This window comes from Gorilla gorilla, chromosome 8, assembly GCF_029281585.2.
Source record: "Gorilla gorilla gorilla isolate KB3781 chromosome 8, NHGRI_mGorGor1-v2.1_pri, whole genome shotgun sequence".
Taxonomy (NCBI): Eukaryota; Metazoa; Chordata; class Mammalia; order Primates; family Hominidae; genus Gorilla; species Gorilla gorilla.
In genome coordinates, this window is record NC_073232.2 from 100205964 (window position 1) to 100227063 (window position 21100).

A 21100-nucleotide genomic window follows, 5' to 3' on the forward strand; every position below is an offset into this window, starting at 1 on the left:
GCATATTATTAAAATTTAAAATATGATTTTGACTAGTATTTTGGTGTATGTTATTTTAGATATTTTGATTATGCACTACTTAAGAATGAATTGTCAAGTATGATTATAAAGTTGATATAATAGTTAAAATAACCTTCAGTGGGAATAGGAATCATTTAATATTGTTAGATATTTATATTATTAGAACAGTCTTCTATGATTCTTACTAATATAGTAATGAATGACAGACAATATGTTGGCTTTCATATTTAAAAATTCACATGCATTTCTAGTTTATGTTTTTCTTCGACTAAAATTCTGCAGCACTTAGGCAAAGCTATTTTTACCAGTTGGAAAAAAAGTAAGTCATTTCCAACCAATTTTCCTGGCTTGTAGTATAGAATAAAGAGACTTGATTTTATTACATTAAAGCCAAATATAAAATGATGCAATCTAGCACACACTTGTTTCGAACTTTTCTCTTTTAAATATTCAAATTAAGAGAACGTTGAAAGGTAAATTTTTTTTTTTTTTGAGACGGAGTCTAGCTCTGTCACCCAGGCTGGAGTGCAGTGGTACGATCTCGGCTCACTGCAAGCTCTGCCTCCCAGGTTCATGCCATTCTCCTGCCTCAGCCTCCCGAGTAGCTGGGACTACAGGCGCCCACCACCACGCCCGGCTAATTTTTTGTATTTTTAGTAGAGACGGGGTTTCACCGTGTTAGCCAGGATGGTCTCGATCTCCTGACCTCGTGATCTGCCCGCCTCGGCCTCCCAAAGTGCTGGGATTACAGGTAAATTTTGATTGTTATTAGCAACTATAAAAGTTTTGCAGTTGGCTTATTGGAAAAAGAAAACTTCCTTGCCGGAGACGGAGACACAGTTGTATTAGAACTTTGTTTTCTGAGTACCTTACCTATAGTAGGTTTCAAATATTGGTGAATTAGTTCATGGTTAGGTCTGCATAGTTACTGCGTATGGAAATTCTGGAACCCTATTTTTTCAAAATGCAGCTAATGTTGAGAGAATATGCACTAAATGTTACTAGATCTTTGTTTTTCAAGACGCTGATATCCCTTAACATCTTCTGCACTTTATCTGTTTGAATATCTTTTTTGCTGTAAAAATTAGTGGCCTTATGTGTTTCTGCATAATTATAGAGTAGCCAAAACCTGTTTTAGGTTAATCACCTCTGGCAAAATAAATGATAAAAGCATAGCTTTTGTAAGCAGAATGATATTACAGAAGTAACTTATAAATCTAAGTGTATTAAAGACACTTAGGAAATTTATGATAATGCTGGGTCAGCATTACAGTTTTAACTTTTTACAGTTTTTCATATACTTTTTTTGTGATTTTGCTGTAGAAAATTAACAGTTGGCATTTGGCTTAGTTCAAGTATAATGCTGTTGACAAGTATATCTGACACATGTCATTGAACTAATAATATTTTTGAAAGCTGATAGGTAAGTTATGTCTATTTTGTTTCATTCGTCATTAGAGATCAGTCTTAGATGTTTTTAGCGAGAGCAAAACTGTAGAGGAATGTGTGTCTGTGTGTGTATGTGTGTGTGTGTCTGTGTGTATTTTAACAGCAGGAGAGTTCTGAAACAGGAAACCAGTCTTATCATATTCATCCAGAGACCTAGGAAGAAGGTAATTGTTTGGTATACTCGTTAAAACCAGTTGGTTGGGCAACTTAAATTTTTAGAGGATCACAGATGTAGGCTTGAGCAGTTGTAGATAGATTATTTCTTTTTTTTTCTTTCTTTTTTCTTTTTTTTTTTTGAGATAGAGTCTCTCTCTGTCACCCAGGCTGGAGTGCGGTGGCGCGATCTTGGCTTACTGCAACCTCTGCCTCCCAGGTTCAGGCGTTTCTCCTGTCTCAGCCTCCCGAATAGCTGGGATTACAGGCGCATGCTGCCATGCCCGGCTAATTTTTTGTATTTTAGTAGAGACGGGGTTTCACCGTGTTCCCCAGGCTGGTCTCGAACTCCTGAGCTCAGGCAATCCACCCACCTTGGCCTCCCAAAGTGCTGGGATTACAGGCGTGAGCCACCGTGTCTGGCGATAGATCATTTCATAATTAACACCTGCTATGAAGAAAAATTGATTAAAATAGTTGAGAAGTCTAGTACACTCTCAGCTAATATACTAAATTATACTATGGATTTTAGAGTATTGTTAACATTATCAGTGACTTGATATCTTCCTGAGGTTCTAATTTGCTTAACTTTAAATAATTGGGGTTCAGATCACCTTGATTGTTCCCTTAAAAATTAAATTTTGTAAAACTGTGTGTAATTTTCCTGTATCTGGTTTGGATAGCTTTAAAAATGGTTCTTAAGTTTAATGAGTTCAACTGGGAAAAAAGTTAGTTCTATTTTAGATGTGTGTCACTGGAAATTATCTTTCCCTGTTTGTTATATGCACATTATTACAAAGTTGTAATCAATGTTTTCATACTGTTCTCTGGTCTGTTTTTTTCACAAATACACTTTTTATTTGTCGCCAGGTACTTATTTTTAAAGCTATAGAGGTAATATTTCATCAGGTGAGGGTAACTGCCATGGTTTGTTTGCTATACTGTGTTAGGGTTATTTTCGTTTTTTTGTCTTTTATAAACAGTATAGTTGTGAATATGTTTATATAGTTTACTTTTGGTTTATTAGAATATATTGCTAGAGTGGGATTACAGGATTAAAGAGTGTACAGTATTTTAGTTTTTTTTTTTTTTTTTACAAGTTGCAGATTTGTTGACAAATGAACGAGTTTGTAGTATTGCTAACAAGGAGAAGAATTACTAGCAAGTCTTGATGTTACTTTTGAAGAGTGTGATGATTGCATTTAGGAAGATATCTAAACTTCTATTTCAAAGCAAAAGTATGTGCAAATTTCTTACTCATGACAAATTCATATAATATAAAAACATGAAAGTTGTGAGGTCAGGTTGTTTGGAGAAGTAGAAAACTTCAGTAGAGTTTATAGATAGGCAGTCTTCCTTTCTGGTTTGGCACTGACAGCAGATTAACTAGAAAGTGTTAGAAGGAACCTAAAATTTATACTAAAGTCAATTTAAGTTAATTAATATACCAGAATTCCTTCTTTTGCAATTTATTTATAAAAACACCATATTGAGTTGCCTTGTAATGAGACATTTAAACTAAATTTAAATAACAGAATTCATGCACCATCTAATAACAACCCCTTATTTACAATTATAGAGTCCTTTGCAATTTTATAGATATTTTCATGTATCCCATTTGGTCCTTGAAACAATTAATGAAGAAGTTACAGCAAGTGGTATTATCATTATTTTACAGAAAAACAAAACAAAAATATATGTGGCCCAGAGATTGAGGGATTTACCTGAGGTTATAGGCTTTAGATTGCATAGCTGGAAGTAGAACCTTGTTCTTCTATATTAAATGACAATATTCATTAAGTACTTAGCACAGGATTTGGTACCTAGCAAATATTTAAATGTTCCTGTGTTATTCCTGACTATTCCTTCTTTATTCTTAAAATGCCATTTTTTGAGCACTCTTAATATTTATAGTTCAAACTTTGTACCTATGTACCTTTTTCTCTTTAGAAAATAAGATTTCAGGCTGCATTAATTTGATCTGTACAGGAATGATTATATGTTTTATATGTTGGGACAAATTGCTCTTTTTTTATATACCTTAAGCTCTAGGGTACAGGTGCACAACATACAGATTTGTTACATATGTATACATGTGCCATGTTAGTGTGCTGCACCCATTAACTCATCACTTACATTAGGTATATGTCCTAATGCTATCCCTCCCCCCTCCCCATACCCCACGACAGGCCCCGGTGTGTGATATTCCCCACCCTGTGTCCAAGTGTTCTCATTGTTCAATTCCCACCTATGAGTGAGAACACGCGGTGTTTGGTTTTCTGTCCTTGCGATAGTTTGCTCAGAATGATGGTTTCTAGCTTCATCCATGTCCCTACCAAGGACATGAAGCTCATCCTTTTTTATGGCTGCATAGTATTCCATGGTGTCTATGTGTCACATTTTCTTAATCCAGTCTGTCAGTGATGGACATTTGGGTTGGTTCCAAGTCTTTGCTATTGTGAATAGTGCTGCAGTAAACATACATGTGCATGTGTCTTTATAGCAGCATGATTTATAATCCTTTGGGTATATACCCAGTATTGGGATTGCTGGGTCAAATGGTATTTCTAGTTCTAGATCCCTGAGGAATTGCCACACTGACTTGAACTAGTTTACAGTCCCACCAACAGTGTAAAAGTGTTCCTGTTTCTCCACATCCTCTCCAGCACCTGTTGTTTCCTGACTTTTTAATGATCGCTATTCTAACTGGTGTGAGATGGTATCTCATTGTGGTTTTGATTTGCATTTCTCTGATGGCCAGTGGTGATGAGCATTTTTTCATGTGTCTGTTGGCTGCATAAATGTCTTCTTTTGGAAAGTGTCTGTTCATATCCTTTGCCCACTTTTTGATGGGGTTGTTTGATTTTTTCTTGTAAGTTTGTTTAAGTTCTTTGTAGATTCTGGATATTAGCCCTTTGTCAGATGGGTAGATTGTAAAAGTTTTCTTCCATTCTCTAGGTTGCCTGTTCACTCTCATGGTAGTTTCTTTTGCTGTGCAGAAGCTCTTTAGGACAAATTGTTCTTAAATAATGAACAGTTGGCACTTTTTCAACTGGAAAATTCAAGGAACTGCTCTTTCTGCTTTCTGCTCAATATGAATCTTCAATTTAGAAATGAGAGTCCATCATTAACAATTCAACATAGCTTATTAATAGGAAAAAAAAAACTAGTAAGAAATGTAAAATCTTTGATTAAATGAGAAAGTCATAGAAGTTCATGAGATTTGTATTTAAAGCGTGATTTCATTAGAAAAGTTGATAATAAGGATTTAACTGTGACATAATTGGAAAATACTTGTTTAAACTTAAAATTTTGAAAAGAAATGTAAATGTGATGTAACTTATGAATCAGTGGCTGAGTTTCTTTTTGCTCACAAGAACCCTAGCTGTGTGTTACTTGAAAGCACTGATGGAAATCAGGGAAAAAGCTCCAGAAGTTCCTAGGAAATAAAATTAAATGATAAAGTCCTGATATCTGCTAACTTGCCTTCCATTCCTGTTATCTTTTCTTCTTAGTCTGACTTCATTAATTCTTTCACCCTGGCTACTGGTTTAGCTCAGTGTTTTATGAGCCAGGCAGCTTCAGACTTTGCTTTTGATGCTCTTTGTTCATTACCTCTAAAGCTGTATTATCACTTTCATTTTATCATTAATGTTTCGTGTATATGTTATAGTTTCATATTGTTACTGCAACTTTTACTTAGCTATAATTTAAAAAATACCTGTGATCTGTGGAAATAATTATTCTATGGCAGAAAAGTAGTTATTGCATTTTACTTTATAAGTTGTTTAAGGATAAGCATACCTATATATTAAGCACTACAAAGAAACTTTTTACAATGGCTTTACTTTTAGCAAACCATAATAGTTAAAATAAGATTTAGTGTACATGTCAGGAACACAGTCTTATGAAATAAGGTTTAGGGAGCTATTTTTAGTTACTATATCCTACTTGAAAATTGTAGTTAAATTTCTAGCATATACCCTGTTAATTTAGATGCAAGTACAGATTTGAGATAAGGTAGATACATTATTTGGATGTCAACTCAGAAGTTGTTCAAGAAAAGATATTTTGTTATTTAGATGTAACTTGGAACATATTTCTAGTGTTTCAAGTCATGATTGTATGCCTAGAACAGGCAATAAAAATTTACTTAGCTGGTAAAATAGCCACATTATTTCAAATATAGTTTAGTTATATTATGGATTAAGTTGATTTTTGTGGACAGACTTTAGAACTTAATTGCTATTAATTACATTTTTTCTTTGGGACGGTATTTGTTCTTTGGTGAGAAAGGATTCTTGTAACACCTAAATCAAGACTGTCCAAACATGGCATATGCAGTTTACCAGTCAAAACAAACTAATCACTTAAGATCTGTGTATTTTGTTTTATTTGAATTATACCTCAATTAAAACAAATTTAGCATGTTTACACAAAGGTGGGGGGAAACTGTCTAATATATCTGAGATCTGTTGGAGCTGGGGTGACCATCCAACTTAGGCAAGATAGCTAGTACCATGTATGCATTTCTTTTACCTTTCTTATTGTATATACAGTAATCACTGATATTATGAGAAAAAGAACTTTTTAATAATTCAGGAGATATTTTATCGCTAGTATATATTGAGTGCTTATTATGTGCTTTATATACATTGGACTCATTTAATCCTCAACACAACAACCCTATGTAGTTCATACTAGAATTATTCCCATTTAAAGATGGGGAAAGTGATGTTTAGAGAGGCTAAGTGACTTGCCCATGGCCAAAGTATTAGAACTGGGATTTGAACACAGGTAGCCTGATTCCTAAATAGATGACCACTAACATTAAAAAGACATAAACATAGAGGTGTTTGTTGCAATGTTAGTCATAATACCTAAAAATTGTGAACTAGTTAAATGTCCAATAGTAGTAAAATGGTTCATTAACCATGGTACACCCATCAATATAATGTTATATTGTCATTTAAAATTGTATTCCCAAGTTTCGTATCAGGAAAATACAATAAATTTTTGAAAAATGTAATGGGATATATTGTATTTATAATACAGTAATCACTATGTAACCAACATTTTTATTTCCATCAAAAATTAGTTATAAGGAAATAGAAATCTAAGAAGTTTAATAGATATTAACATTGAACACTAGATTTGTATTAGTATCTTTTATATTTCTCTCTCTCATTTCCTATATTGGCCATGTTTACTTTTAAAATAGTAAAAGTCATAAGCTCTATTTTAAAAATAAATGTTAGTTTATTAACCCAAGAATAATAGCTAACTATAAATTCATATTTGATAAAATAAAAAGATGACATTCATCATAAGGGATACATACCTATGCTAGCATATGGCATTTTTAAAATCACATGAGTAATTTGTAATCATCATAGAAATATTGGAAAATACAAATAAGCAAACACATACTGAAAATTTAGTGTTCCCAAATCTAAAACTCAGAGACACTGTTTTTTTCTTTTGGGATTGTATTTTAGATATGTTCTTAAGTTATAATAAAATAAATACTTAAAAGGCAAATTGATACATTAAGGATTTCAAAGAGTAAAACTTTTTGTTAAGCTTTGATGTTCTTTAGAAAGTTTAGATTATTCCACAAGTCACTGTCGTTGAAAGAAAAGTAGTTACAGTGGGGTCTTATGGGATAAGGCATTACCATTTGTTCAGTTGAGAGACAGCTATCACTATGTTTTAAGCATTGTTCATATATTAGCTCATTTAATCCTCATAGCAACCTTATATGATAGGTACCTTTATTAGCCCCATTCTACTTAGGAAGCAGGCACAGAAAGAGTATGTATTTTGCCTAAGGTTGCACAATAAGTTAAGCTGAGGTTCAAGTTCTAGCAAGTTGGTTCTAGAGTGTATGTTATTAACCAATATGCTGTACTGCCTGCAAGTAGATCTCTAGATGTCAGAAATACTCATCTTCCTCTGGTTACCTGGTTGTTATAAATCTTTATGCTTAATACTTATGTCATTATATGTAAATTTCATATTAAACCCTCATTCAGAAGAATATCAGGTAAGTGTAGGTTAAGGCTGTTTTCTATCAGAAATCATTATATGTATATATATTCCTCAGTTCTTATGTTGTTTAGTTTTTCTAAAATGTCAAATTTTATAATATATGGAGAAGTATAAATGTATATTAGAAAGATTTTGTTTATTTGTGTAATTTGTGGCATAAGAAATATTTGCCTCAAGATTTGGTGCTTGTTTAGGTAGTTGCTGGCATTACTTTTGGAAATGTCAGTAAATTTTCATACTGTCTTGGAATTTTTTCAATTTTAACATTTTATTAGTAAATGTAATTACAGGTTAGTAAATCACTTATTTGAACCTGTTTCCTTTGAAAGTTTTATATTTTTATTTGGAAATAGAAAAACCTTAATCTCCTCTCGTTGGGCAGTATGGTGTCAAAAGCTTTGGGCTTTCGTATATAATCTGGGTTCAAATTATAACTTACTAGTTACTAACTTGGGCAAATTACCCAGTCTTTTTGACTCTCAATTTCTTTGTCTATGAAATGTAATACTATTTAGGATTGTTAGGATTAAATGAGAATATATTTGGCATACTGTCTGGTACATGATACTTAACAGGTACTAGTTGTCTACATCTTTCTAACTTATGATGGATGCCGATGTCTTGGGTAAAATCTCAAACTTTATCAGTAAGGAAGGTGAGAATCTGAAGAAAATGAAACCTTAAAAAGATTGAATTCCTAGACTCCATTTAAAGGAACATATAGCTCACGAACGAGACTTGCTGCTCCGCAAAGTCTTCCATGGTGATCCTGGTCTTTGACTCCTTATCTGTCTGATTAAATTGAATTCGCTGCCGTGGCATCCTTAAAGCTGGACCTTACTTTGTCAGTCCTGCCTTCTCCATGTTGCTTTGTGTGTAAGCTTCACTGGACTGTTTGCTTTTTGCTGAATATTTTATGTATTTCCATATGTCTACTTTAGCCTTTGCTTGGAATGTTCTAACTGCTCTTGTTTCTTCCTCTGTTTACTGGTTTCTGACTTAACTCTTAAGGATTATCTAATATATTACCTACTTGGTGAAGGTTTATCTGTGTCCCCACAGAATTAATCCTTCCCTCTTTAACTTTTAAGCTATCTTATTTTTTATCTAATCAGGCCTTTGGCACAATTATAGGTCTGTGTGTCTGTCTTCCCTAATAGAATAGGAAAGCCTTGAGGATAGTAGTCTTTGCTTACTTAGCCTTATATTCTCAGTGCCCCTTGTACAAAACGTTCAATATATGTTTGAATGATTATGTGAATGAAGGAGGGGGCCAGCTGAATTTACTTTAATGATTATGTAACACCCATTTACGTATAGTTATAGACTTGTCTGAAATGAGTTAAATCCTTTGCAACGTTTGCTGCTATGCTTTGAATGTCTCTTACAAAACTCATGTTGAAATTTAATTGCCATTGTAATGGTATTAAGAGATGGAACCTTTAAGAGGTGATTAGGTAATGGTATCTCTATCCTTATGAATGGATTAATGCTGTTTGAATGGTAGTGGATGAGTTATCTTGGGAGTTTGCCCTCCTCTGTCTCACATGCTTCCTTACCTTCTGCATGTGGTAACTCAGCACAAAGATCCTTGCCAGATGCTGATGCCATGCTCTTGGACTTCCCAGTCTCCAGAACCGTGAGCCAAATACATTTCTGTTCATTCTAAACTACCTGTTTTGTGGTATTCTAGTAAAGCAACATAAAATTTACTAAGAAAACTGGTACCAAGAGTGTGATTGTTGCCATAACAAATACCTGAAAATGTTCAAATGGCTTGGGTTCTGGCTAGAGAAGGATGGAAGAGTTTGGATGAACAGGCTAGAAAAAGCCTGTATTGCTGAGAATAGAGCATTAAGGACAATTCTGATGAGGATTCAGAAGAAGAGAGCTGTAGGGAAAATCTGGAACTTCTTAGAGAGTTGTCATAAGTTGGTAGAACTATAAGTGGTAAAGGTCATTCTGATGATATCTCAGAAATGAAGAACAAGATACTGGACACTGGAGTAAAGGCCATCCTTGTTAAATAGTTGCAAAGAACTTGGCGAAATTATGTTCATATCTTAAGACTTTATGGAATGCAGAATTTAAGAGTAATGAACTAGGATATGCTGCAGAAGAAATAACTCAGCAGCAGAGCATTTAGGTTACTGGATGGCTACTTTTAACCACTTAAACTAAGCTGGGGGAAGGGAATGACTTGAAGACAGAATTTATAATTAAAAGAGAGGCAGAATGGAAATACTTGGAAAATTTGCAGCCTGGCCATAGTAAAGAATGCAAAAGGTATGTTTAGGAGAGCAAACCAAGGGTGTGGTCCAGGAACCATTTGCTGAAGAGATTAATATTCCTAGAGGAGACCCAAGGGCTATTTATCAAGACAGTGGAAAAAGACCCCAGAGGCATTTTGGAGATCTTTGAGGCTGCCTGACCCATCACAGGCCCAGAGCTCTAGGAGGGCAGAATGGTTTGTGGCTCAGGTGGTCCTTCACAAGCTTGCTGCCCAGGGCTATGTCAGCTCCCCATATTTCAACCCAGTGGGCCTTGGCTGTCCTAGGTCTGGTTCAGAGGGGCCCAAGTGTGGTTTAGGCTACTGCTGAGTACTCAAATGGTAAACCTTGGCAGCGTCTATATGGTGCTAATTCTGCAGGCTCACAGGATGAAAGAGCTGTGGGAGACATGGCTACCCCCACCAGGATTTCAAAGGATGATGGGGATAGTCTGGGAGAGACTTGCCACAGGCTTGGAGCCTCTGAAGAGTGGAAATGTGGGTTGGAGTCACTACAGAGAGTCCCTACTAGGGCATTGCATAATGGAGCCATGGCAGCAGGCCCACCACCAAAGCTTCAGAACTGTAGAGCTACAAGTATACAGTGCCAGCCTGGGAGAACTTCAGGCTTGAGACCCTAACCTGTGAAAGCTGCATGGGCTAAATCCAGCAAAGCCATGGAGGTGGGGCTTCCCAGGGTCTATTGGGATGAAACGAATGTATTTTGTAGGTGAGAAGGACATGAGTTTTGAGGCCCAGGAGCAGAATGCTATGGTTTGGATGTTTCCTTCAAAACTCGTGTTGAAACTTCATTGCCATGTGGCATTATTAAGAGGTGGAACCTTTCAGAAGTGGTTACATTACAAGGGCTTTGCCTTCATTAATGGATTAATGCCATTATTGCAGGTGTGGGTTAGTTATCTCTGGAGTTTGGCCCCCTTTTTCTCTATCATGTGCTCATGCCCTCTTTTGCCATGTGATGCCTTCTACCATGTTATGATGCATCCAGAAGACTCTCACCACATGCAGCCCCTTGATCTTAGACTTCTCAGCTTCTAGAACTGTGAGTGAAATAAACTTCTTTTCTTTATAAATTACCCCGTCTGTGGTATTGTATAGCAGCAGAAAATAGACATCAGCCTGAAGTTCTCCCAGGCTGGCATTAAATACTAATTATTAATTAGTATTTATAGTGCAAGGATAAATTCAAGTTTAGCCCTGGTTAGAATGACCACATTTCAAGGGAGGGGCTTTGTACTTCTGTACATATCTGTAAGGATAAAAATCTTAATACTATTCTCACTGAAATTAATGGTTTAGGTTAGGTAAGGTTGTTAGTGCTAATAATTATTTCTTTTAATAAAATATTCTTAGTTACATTGTTCAAAAAACATAGATGATTTGAATTTATATTTTTTGGCCAAAATATATTTATAATTTTGAGTAGGAATTCCAGAGTATTGGTAGCTATAACCACTTTGGGTTCCCTGCCATTGCTTCTGGTGCCTCATTTTTTCTGATGTCTTCCATTTTCTTACATTTGTCTTCTAAGGTGGAGTTAAGATTACTCAGTTAAGATTATTTCACTTTAGGCCTCTGCTGTCTTCTGCTTTTTTTTTTTGTTTAAATGAATGGATATAATACCCCAATACATTTTGATAATTGAACAACAGCTACATTTTTAAGTGAGGCTGCTTTCTTCTAATTCTTTAAATTTATTTTTCTCAGTTTTTTTAAAAAATGTCAGATTGGCTAAGAGTTGGGGCAGCTTTCTTATGTGAGAGTAGTAGATGACAGCAAATATTTGTGATGTTAAAATGATAATCCTAATAGTTTTCTTTTAGAATCTTTATAATAAAAACCCTTTGAGGCTGAGGGTGAATTTATATGTTCCTAAAGTGACAAAAAATGTTCTTGGGGCATAGTAATTTAAATCTTAGATGCATTTATTAGTATAATTTTTTGGTAGAAATTTGGCATTAAAAAATGCATACAGAGCTTTTTCTAAGTCATACAGGGCAAGACAGCATTTTGTCATGGCAATTAGTAAATAGATAATTATAAAACATCTAATTTTAAGCATTTGTTACAGAAACGATACAGGTACATTGTGGCAAAAATAGAAGATACAAAACAAGCAAATATGAGAAAAAATATACATGCTACCACCTATATATTACTTTTAGTACTTTATAATCTTTTGTCTATATATGTCTATATGGATGTATACGTATTCTTTTTATCCAAATGGTATTACATTGTACATTCTGTTTTGAAACCTGCCTTTTTTAGTCATTTACATCTACTTTTCCATCTCAGTAACTTTTCATCTTGTATAATGCCTGGATCACATTAAAATGTTTCCAATTAGCTCAAAAATGTCCTTTATGGCTGGTTTGGTTAAAACAGTATCCAGGCCAGCATTGCACCTATGAAATTGGCTGTTAGGAACCTTGTATCTTTAAAAATCAAGGGCAGCAACCCATCCTCCCGCTTCCCCCACCTCCCACCACCCCCCCACCTTTTTTTTTTCTTAAAGATACTGGCTTGTTGAAGAGAGAATGGGTCATGTCCTACAAACTGTCTGAATTTGTCCAGTTTACTGTGTCATAGTGTCATTTAGCTTGTTTTATCCTATGTATTTCCTGCAAATTGAAATTTGTATCTGAATCCTTGGTGGATTTGAGTTGAAGATCCTTAACCATCATAGATGATGCTGTGTCCTTTATATTGCATGTCAGAAGTTACATGATCTTTACTTGATTCATGATGAGGAGATGGCCACTGAAATTGGACAGTGACAGTCTTTTCTGCCCATTGTTCAATTATATTCATCTCTTTACATTAGAAAGTATTTTGGGTAGTAGTATTTTGGTGCTGTAAGAAAGTTCATTTTCTCATCAACCACTCACCTATTGGTTTAACACTATTTGTTGATCTTTGAGTATATCAGTAATTTCATCAGGGTTTGCAAAATAAGACTTTAAATTCTATTGTTTTACATTATTAATTGATGTTTTTTGATAAGATAGAACTTGTGAAATGGGACTATTTGTTTGTCTTTAAATACAGTCTCTATAGGAAAGACAAAATAAATACTTAAATCTCACTCTTTACCATTTTTCAAAGTGAAGAACTATTCCATTAACCACCTCAAAAGATGATAAATAAAAAGGGTATTTTTTAGTTGTTTCAACTTTTTTTTTTTTTTTTAAGATGGGGTCTTACTCTGTTGCCCAGGCTGGTGTGCTGTGGTGCAATCATGGTACACCGAAGCCTCAGTCTCCCTGGGCTCAGGTGATTGTCCCACCTCAGCCTGGGACTAAAGGTGTACACCACCATGGCTAGCCAATTTTTTTGTATTTTTTGTAGAGATGGGGTTTTGCCATATTGCCCAGCCTAGCCTCAAACTCGTGGGCTGAAGGAATCCACCCACCTCAGCCTCCCAAAGTGCTAGGATTACAGACGTGAGCAACAATATCCGGCCTTAACTTTTTTCTTTTGAGTGTCTTTATAGACTCAAGGACTTTAATTTAATTCAGGGTGTTAGTACCATTTAAATGTTTTCTTTGATGCTCAGATTATCACAGCTAGTCATTTGGACCTTTATACCACCTCCTATGTCCATCTGATATAGGCCATTAATCTCTATAAGCCTTCTTCCTTCTCTTGGAATGAAAAGGTATCCTAGGCTCACCTGTACCTTCCCTACTCCAGACCTGGCATTAAGTCTTTTTCCAAGGAGTTTGGTACCTTTTAGTTTATTATGATATTAGAGATGAAAATCTGTGTTCTAGGAATGTTTATTACTGCTAGAGTGATGTTGCTTTTAGGCCATTTCAGAGAAAAGACCTAGAAAACAGATTTTTACAAACATGAATTTGTACTGATATTTTTAGTTTTTTACATGATTTCTTGATTTTACAATATTATCTGTTTTCTTACACTTAAAATTATGAACCTTAAAGTCATTAGCATAACTTCTTTGCTTATTTCTACAACATAAAGAAAATAGTCCTGGTGCAGTGGCTCACGCTGTAATCCCAGCACTTTGGGAGATTGAGGCAGGTGGATTGCTTGAGCTCAGGAGTTCAAGACCAACCTGGGCAACATGATGAAACCTTGTCTTTACAAAAAATTAGCTGGGCATGGTGGCATGTGCTTGTATTCCCAGCTACTCAGGAGGCTGAGGTGGGAGGATCACCTGAGCCCAGGAGGTCAAGGCTCTAGTGAGCCATGATCATGCCACCACACTCCAGCCTGGGTGACAAAGTGAGACCCTGTTTCAGGGGGAAAAAAAAAAGATAAAATAGTTTGAGGAGGCTGGATGTAGTGGCTCATGCATGTCATCCTGGCACTTTGGGAGGTCAAGGTGGGAGGATGGCTTGAGCCCAGGAGTTTGAGACCAGCCTGTGCCACATCATAAGACCTGGTCTCTATTTAAAAAAAAAGAAAAAAAAATAGTTTGAGGATATCAATAATGATATTACTAGAGTCAGTAAAACTACCAAAAGAAGTTTAAAGTTTCTTCCTAGTGTTTTTTTGTTCTTAGAATACTTCCTACCAAGAAGTGCAGTAAAAGTGCAGTGTCCAAATAGCCCTTGTAATAAAACCTTTCTCTTTCTCCTGGGTGCCAATTTGACATTTAATCAGTTTTGTTTCTAGCAGTGTTCAATTTATGAGATTATTAGTCTTTTTTTTCTTTATATTATTCTAAGATCAAAAATATATAAAGATATACACAGGAGTCCTGCTGCTACCTGTTCTTGCTATGCTTTTCCCCTTTTCTTCCCTTTCTCTGTGAAGCAGCCATTTTTATTAGTTTCTTGTTTAACACTCATGCATGCATATGTGTATTGAGGATGTTGACATTCAAGCAAATATATGTGTTAACATTCTTTTTGTCATCCCTATACGAAAGATATACCCAGTATACTCTATTGGGTGGGGTTTTTTCCTTCAAATATTCAGTAGATCTCTCCAGTTAGCACATAGTTATCTTATAGATAGAACATATACATATAACCTTTTCTTAAACTATACTATTAAAATAATAGCTTTCAGTAACTTGATAATTATTTTTGGATTGAAAATACTACTGAAATCAACTCAATCATGTGAAAGCTGCAGAAAGAAAAAGACCTAGAAAAAGGGCATTGGATTAGGTCAACTTTGAATTTTATTTGGAAGATAAATGAGTCCAGAAGTGAGTGGGCAGAGATTATTGGAGTTGGTCTTGAAAGGAGGCGTTAGGCAGATTGACTGGGCTGGTGTGAAAGGTCTGTCAGAAAATCATGAGATTAGATTGAGGTACCTCAAAAAATGAGAGCTGGTATGATGAGTGGGTAAGAATCATAAAAGCGTAGAGTGTTGATGATTTTTATAGTTTATAAATGGTTCTTGAGTGTAGAGGTTTGTTTTTATGCTAGCTATAGTCTGTAACATAATCCACTATAATGGGCATGCTAAATATCCATGACAGTTGACCCTTGAACAACACGGAGGGTAGGGGTGCCTACCCCTGTGCAGTTGAAAATTCACATGTAACTTTTGACTCCCCAAAACTTAATATTTAGCCTACACTTGACTAGAAGTCTTACTGATAACATAATGTTCATTAATACATATTTTATATATGTGTCAGATAGCATATTTGTATAATAAAGTAAGCTGCAGGAAAAATATTAAAATCATAAAGAAGAGAAAATATACTTACTATTCATTAAGTGGAAGTGGATCCTCATAAAGGTCTTCATCCTCATTGCCTTCACTTTGAGTAGGCCGAGGAGTAGGAGAGAGAGGAAAGGTCAGACTTGCTGTCTCATGGGTGGCAGAGGTGGAAGAAGGTCCACATACAGGTGGTCCCACACAGCTCAAACCGGTTTTGTTCATTGGCCAACTGTAGTTTGATTGAAAGTAATAATAAATGAAGTTTCTACCTCAGTTCAGTATTATCAAGTCATAGATAGCAAGGGCTGGAAGAAACCTTAGTAGTAATCTCTTTGAGTCTAATTATCATGTAGAATAGGAAATTGCAGTCTAGAAAGGTTAAGTGACTTGTCCAAATTACACAACTAGTTAGAGACATAGTCAGCTCTTAAATCTGACTTCCAGATTTTCACTGTGTCTTCTTTTTTCTATAACGTGTTGCCTTTTTTAGCCATGAAAAATTAGAAGTTGAACTCTTGTCTTTTCAGGCAGGTGCCAATTTTGGGGTTTTGTTTTGATTTTTGGTTTTTGACATAAAGTACTTTAGTTCTGTGATTTATAAACCATGAGTTTCCGTTTCTCTCATATACCTGAATACTGTCAATGTGGAAGTTACCTTTTATCTTTACCAGTATTACACATAAATGGTTATACATAAATACATTGACCACCTTTTATTACTCCAGCTATAGTGGGGAAAGCTTTCTTTTCATAACTAGCTAATGTTTTAAAATGTATGCTTTTAGTTTGATTGCTGCATATTTCAAATATTTCTTTCCTTAACTAAAGTACTCAGATATTTATCCAAACATTATTGCTATGGGATTTCCTGCAGAAAGACTTGAAGGCGTATACAGGAACAATATTGATGATGTAGTAAGGTAAGAATGCTTTGATTTTCTATTTCAAATATTGATGTTTATATTCATGTTGTATTTTCATTTAGAAAAGATTTCTAAACCACAGAAAAAGATACTTTGTGATGTAAACTTTATTGTAGTGCTCTATAATCATTTTTTGGCTTACCGTACCTAATGGACTTCAGGGGGATACAGTTCATTTGATAAGAACTGACCTTATACATAATCAGGTACTTATGTGATATCATTTCCTGGACTCCATAAAATGCCGGTCACCAGGTTTAATACCTGGATTCCATTACAGTGTGATTTTTGTCTTATTTCATAATTGGGGATTAGGCTTAAAATCCTAGAGTGGATTTATTCAGTTAAATTTATTCACACTAAGATGTAGATGACTAATACTGTATATTTTTATGTAGACCAAATTTTAAGGTACCACTGTGCATATGTATACCAACTACCTGAAGAAGTATTTGGTTGGTACAAGAGATATAGAAAGGAATCGCTGGGTGTACCAAGGCTAATCAGTTTTATAATTTTGCATAATTTTCTAACTGCGATTATCATTTAGTTTAGAACAATTTATTTCTCAAGGCCCATGTAAATATTATTTTTAAAATATACAGTCTTAAGAATTCATGGCATATTTTATGAAAGGAGGAATTTGTGTCTGATGTGCAAATAGTCTTAACATATTTTCTAATTTCAGAGCAAAAATATATATGTATGAATAAATTAACTGTAAATTGTCAGTAGGAACCTTAAGAATTCGTGGCGTATTTTATGAAAGGAACTCACGTCTGATGTGCAAATAGTCTTAACATATTTGCTAATTTCAGAGCAAAAATATATGTGTATTAATAAATCAACTGTAAATTGTCAGTAAGAACCTTAATGGCTTTAAAAGTTAAAATTTCAGGGCAAGCATTGTGGTGTGCTCCTGTAGTCCCAGCTACTTGGGAGGCTGAGGTGGGAGGATCACTTGGCTTGAACCCCCAGGTAGAGGGTAGAGGCCAGTCTGGGTAACACAGCGAGAACCCATCTCTTAAAAAAAAAGTTTAAGTTCTGGATGATTTCCTTTACACTCTTTCATTGGTATCTTTCCTGGAGACTTTCAATTTAAATACTTGGTGGTTATGACAATTAGATGTTAAAATGGATGGGAAAGTACTTTGTAACTTATAAAGCATTATGCAGATGTAGACTCCTTTTATAATAGTTGTGTAAGTATATAAGACAACCTACATTCTTCATGAGCTAGCCATAAGTTTTAGCAACTTGCTTTGAACCACAGTAGATTTACAATTTTCTGTAGTATTGAGTTGTGTTCATTTAGAATTTTGTAATATTTATATTGAAAATCAAATTTTTGTACCTACAAAAACTACAAAAAATCCCCCTAGTTTTTATAGTTTCTATTAAAATTATAGCTGGTACATAGGGATGCCAGAAGGACTGTTTAAGAAGCTGAAAATAGAGAAATGAATTTATCTTCTCATAGTTAGGCAGGGCACAGTAGAAGGATGCTTAACATTGCAAGCTGATGGGAACAGCAGGTTGATATAGCTTGTGATAACACTTCTAAAGAAAAAGCAATGAGCCATAGAAAAAAGAAAAAGATACATTTTGAATTAAGGAAGATGGTGAATCTGGGAAGTGAGCAGTACAGTCACCAGACGTGTATCCTCTCCTATGGTACAGAAGTGTTTATCAGGCCTCTTATGGCCTGCATGATATATCCCACAAGATGACCTACTTCACATTATTTTAATTCTGTATTCAACTAAGCACTAATTCAACCCAGCCAGATTAGTACTCATACCAAAAAAGAGTGAATACTCTGAATAGAGGGCAGGTTTTCTGATTATGGTGAGAATATCTTTGTGGTAAATTAATCTGGTGTGCTAGTTTTTACGTTGGTCTCTTCTCAGTGTCGTTAGTCACTGAGGCTGATTGATCATCTTTTAGGTTACTGATAAAGTTCCTGTACAGCTGATTTTCAGACCTTCGATTGCAATAACTTCACCAAGAAGATACTTCATTGGGAAGCATTTTGGTCCTTCCATTTGATTCATAACTCTTACCTTTATGCCTCTGAAGGAAAAGATTTACACATTCAGCTTGTAATTAGTAATCAAGACTGAGGTTTAGTCTATCTAGCTTCACAATCTATCTAGTTTGTTTTGTCTAGCCATGTGATTTCTTCAAATATGCCGTTTCTAAAAAAAATGTTTTATGTATCCCGATTAATATTTAGCCAGTGGTTCTTTTAGCCGATGGATCTTGTCACCTCTTATGATACTATTAATAGCATGTCAACATGAAGAATTATCTGCTGAATATAATAGCTATGCTGTCCTTGTTTCCTTTGTCTCATTCTTTTTTGATTGGGGGATAATTGGCCAATAAAGCTTTGATAGCCTCTATTGCCCAGGCCCCTCCTCTTCTTTTATGAGAGAAAGGATGAACAGTGACCAGAAATAAAGGTATTGTTTTTTTCTATCAACTGAAATGGAAATAAATAATTCCTAAGTAATTTGCCTGTTAGGATTAAAGTCTCCAAGAGAATGGCTGTGCCTAGTACCTAAGTGATTAATTTCCTTGATTGGTTCACATTATATTGAGGATATTAGTAATCAGTAGTGATTACTTTTGTGGTTCAAAGATGATAGTGTCACAGTGAAAAATGTTTTTAAAATTTTTGTATACTTAATTTTTCTGTTAACAAAAGTATTTTCAGTTGGATTTTTGTTTGCCCTCTCTATTAGAATGCCCAAAGAATATTTAAAATTTTCCTTTTCTCTTATACTGCATATTTTTCCTGTGATTTTTCCCCAAACGGAAAATACTCTGCAGAGATTAGACTTTGTTATTGTTGTACTACATCATTGCTTTGACTAAAATAAACTCAGATTGCAAATGCCTTCAGGCTTACATTGCTCAGTATTTTTTTTTTTTTTTTTTTTTTTGAGACGGAGTCTCACTCTTGTCGCCCAGGCTGGAGTGCAGTGGTGCCATCTCAGCTCACTGCAACCTCTGCCTCCTGGGTTCAAGCGATTCTCCTGCCTCAGCCTGCGGAGCAGCTGGGATTATAGATGCCCGCCCCCACGCCCAGCTAATTTTTGTATTTGTGGTAGAGATGGGGTTTTACCTTGTTGGCCAGTCTGGTCTCAAACTCCTGACCTCGGGTGATCCATCTGTCTCGGCCTCTGGAATTACAGGCGTGAGCCGCCACGCCTGGCTAAATTGATCAGTATTATTTAACTTTGAGGGATATGATTTGTTATGGAAATGTGAAGTTTTATACTTGAGGTACTCAGAGTCCTTTTGAGACAAATATTTAACTTCTCCTTTTGAGGTTACCTCCTACGATTGGGAATTAATGTAAAAAATAAGCCAAAAGAAAGTGAGGGAAAAGTGAACCAAGCTGTAATTTTTTTACTCTTTTTTATTGTTGTTGTTATTGTTGCTGTTTTTTACTATCTTGATTGCAACAGTTTTGCTTATATATATAGCATTTGGAATTGACAGTAAGAAAGCCACATCTCATAGAAGCTAACTATTCCCAAATTGTTTTTTTCTTCTTTTCCTCTTACTACTGCTGTTTTCCTCCTTTCTTGCTGCTAAGCTCTTGTCCTGACATGCTGGTAATATGAAACAGTGTTTTATTCAGATAATTGATTATTCTGTAATATGTATGTTAATCTTTTTTTATTATACTTTAAGTAATAGGGTACATGTGCACAACTTACAGATTCGTTACGTATGTATACATGTGCCGTGTTGGTTTGCTGCACCCATTAACTCGTCATTTACATTAGGTATTTCTCCTAATGTTATCCCTCTCCCAAACCCCCACCCCAGGACAGGCCCCGGTGTGTGATGTTCCCCGCCCTGTGTCCAAGTGTTCTCATTGTTCAGTTGCCACCTGTGAGTGAGAACATGCGGTGTTTGGTTTTCTGTCCTTGCGATAGTTTGCTCAGAATGATGGTTTCCAGTTTCATCTGTGTCCCTACAAAGGATGTGAAGCTCATCCTTTTTTATGGCTGCATAGTACTCCATGGTGTATATGTGCCACATTTTCTTAATCCAGTCAATCATTGACGGACATTTGGGTTGGTTCTAATTCTTTGCTATTGTGAATAGTGCTGCAGTAAACATACGTATGCATGTGTCTTTATAGTAGCATGATTTATAATCCTTTGGATATATACCCAGTAATGGGATTGCTGGGTCAAATGGTATTTCTAGTTCTAGATCCCTGAGGAGTTGCCACACTGTCTTCCATAATGGTTGAACTAGTTTACAGTCCCACCAACAGTGTAAAAGTGTTCCTGTTTCTGCACATCCTCTCCAGCACCTGTTGTTTCCTGACTTTTTAATGATCGCCATTCTAACTGGTGTGAGATGGTATCTCATTGTAGTTTTGATTTGCATTTCTCTGATGGCCAGTGATGATGAGCATTTTTTCATGTGTCTGTTGGCTGCATAAATGTCTATAAATGTCTTCTTTTGGAAAGTGTCTGTTCATATCCTTTGCCCACTTTTTGATGGGGTTGTTTGATTTTTTCCTGTAAATTTGTTT

General features: G+C 35.3%; 1 protein-coding gene across 3 annotated transcripts in view; it reads left to right on the forward strand.

The window, feature by feature from the left end:
• The window catches only part of PTEN (phosphatase and tensin homolog), a 104794-nt gene that overhangs the window by 13953 nt on the left and 69741 nt on the right, over nucleotides 1-21100 (forward strand). For all 3 annotated transcript variants that reach the window (XM_031015316.3, XM_019035118.4, XM_019035119.4), the window contains exon 2: nucleotides 16449-16533. In XM_031015316.3, the coding sequence (XP_030871176.1) occupies nucleotides 16449-16533 (85 nt within the window). The remainder of the gene's footprint in view (nucleotides 1-16448; nucleotides 16534-21100) is intronic.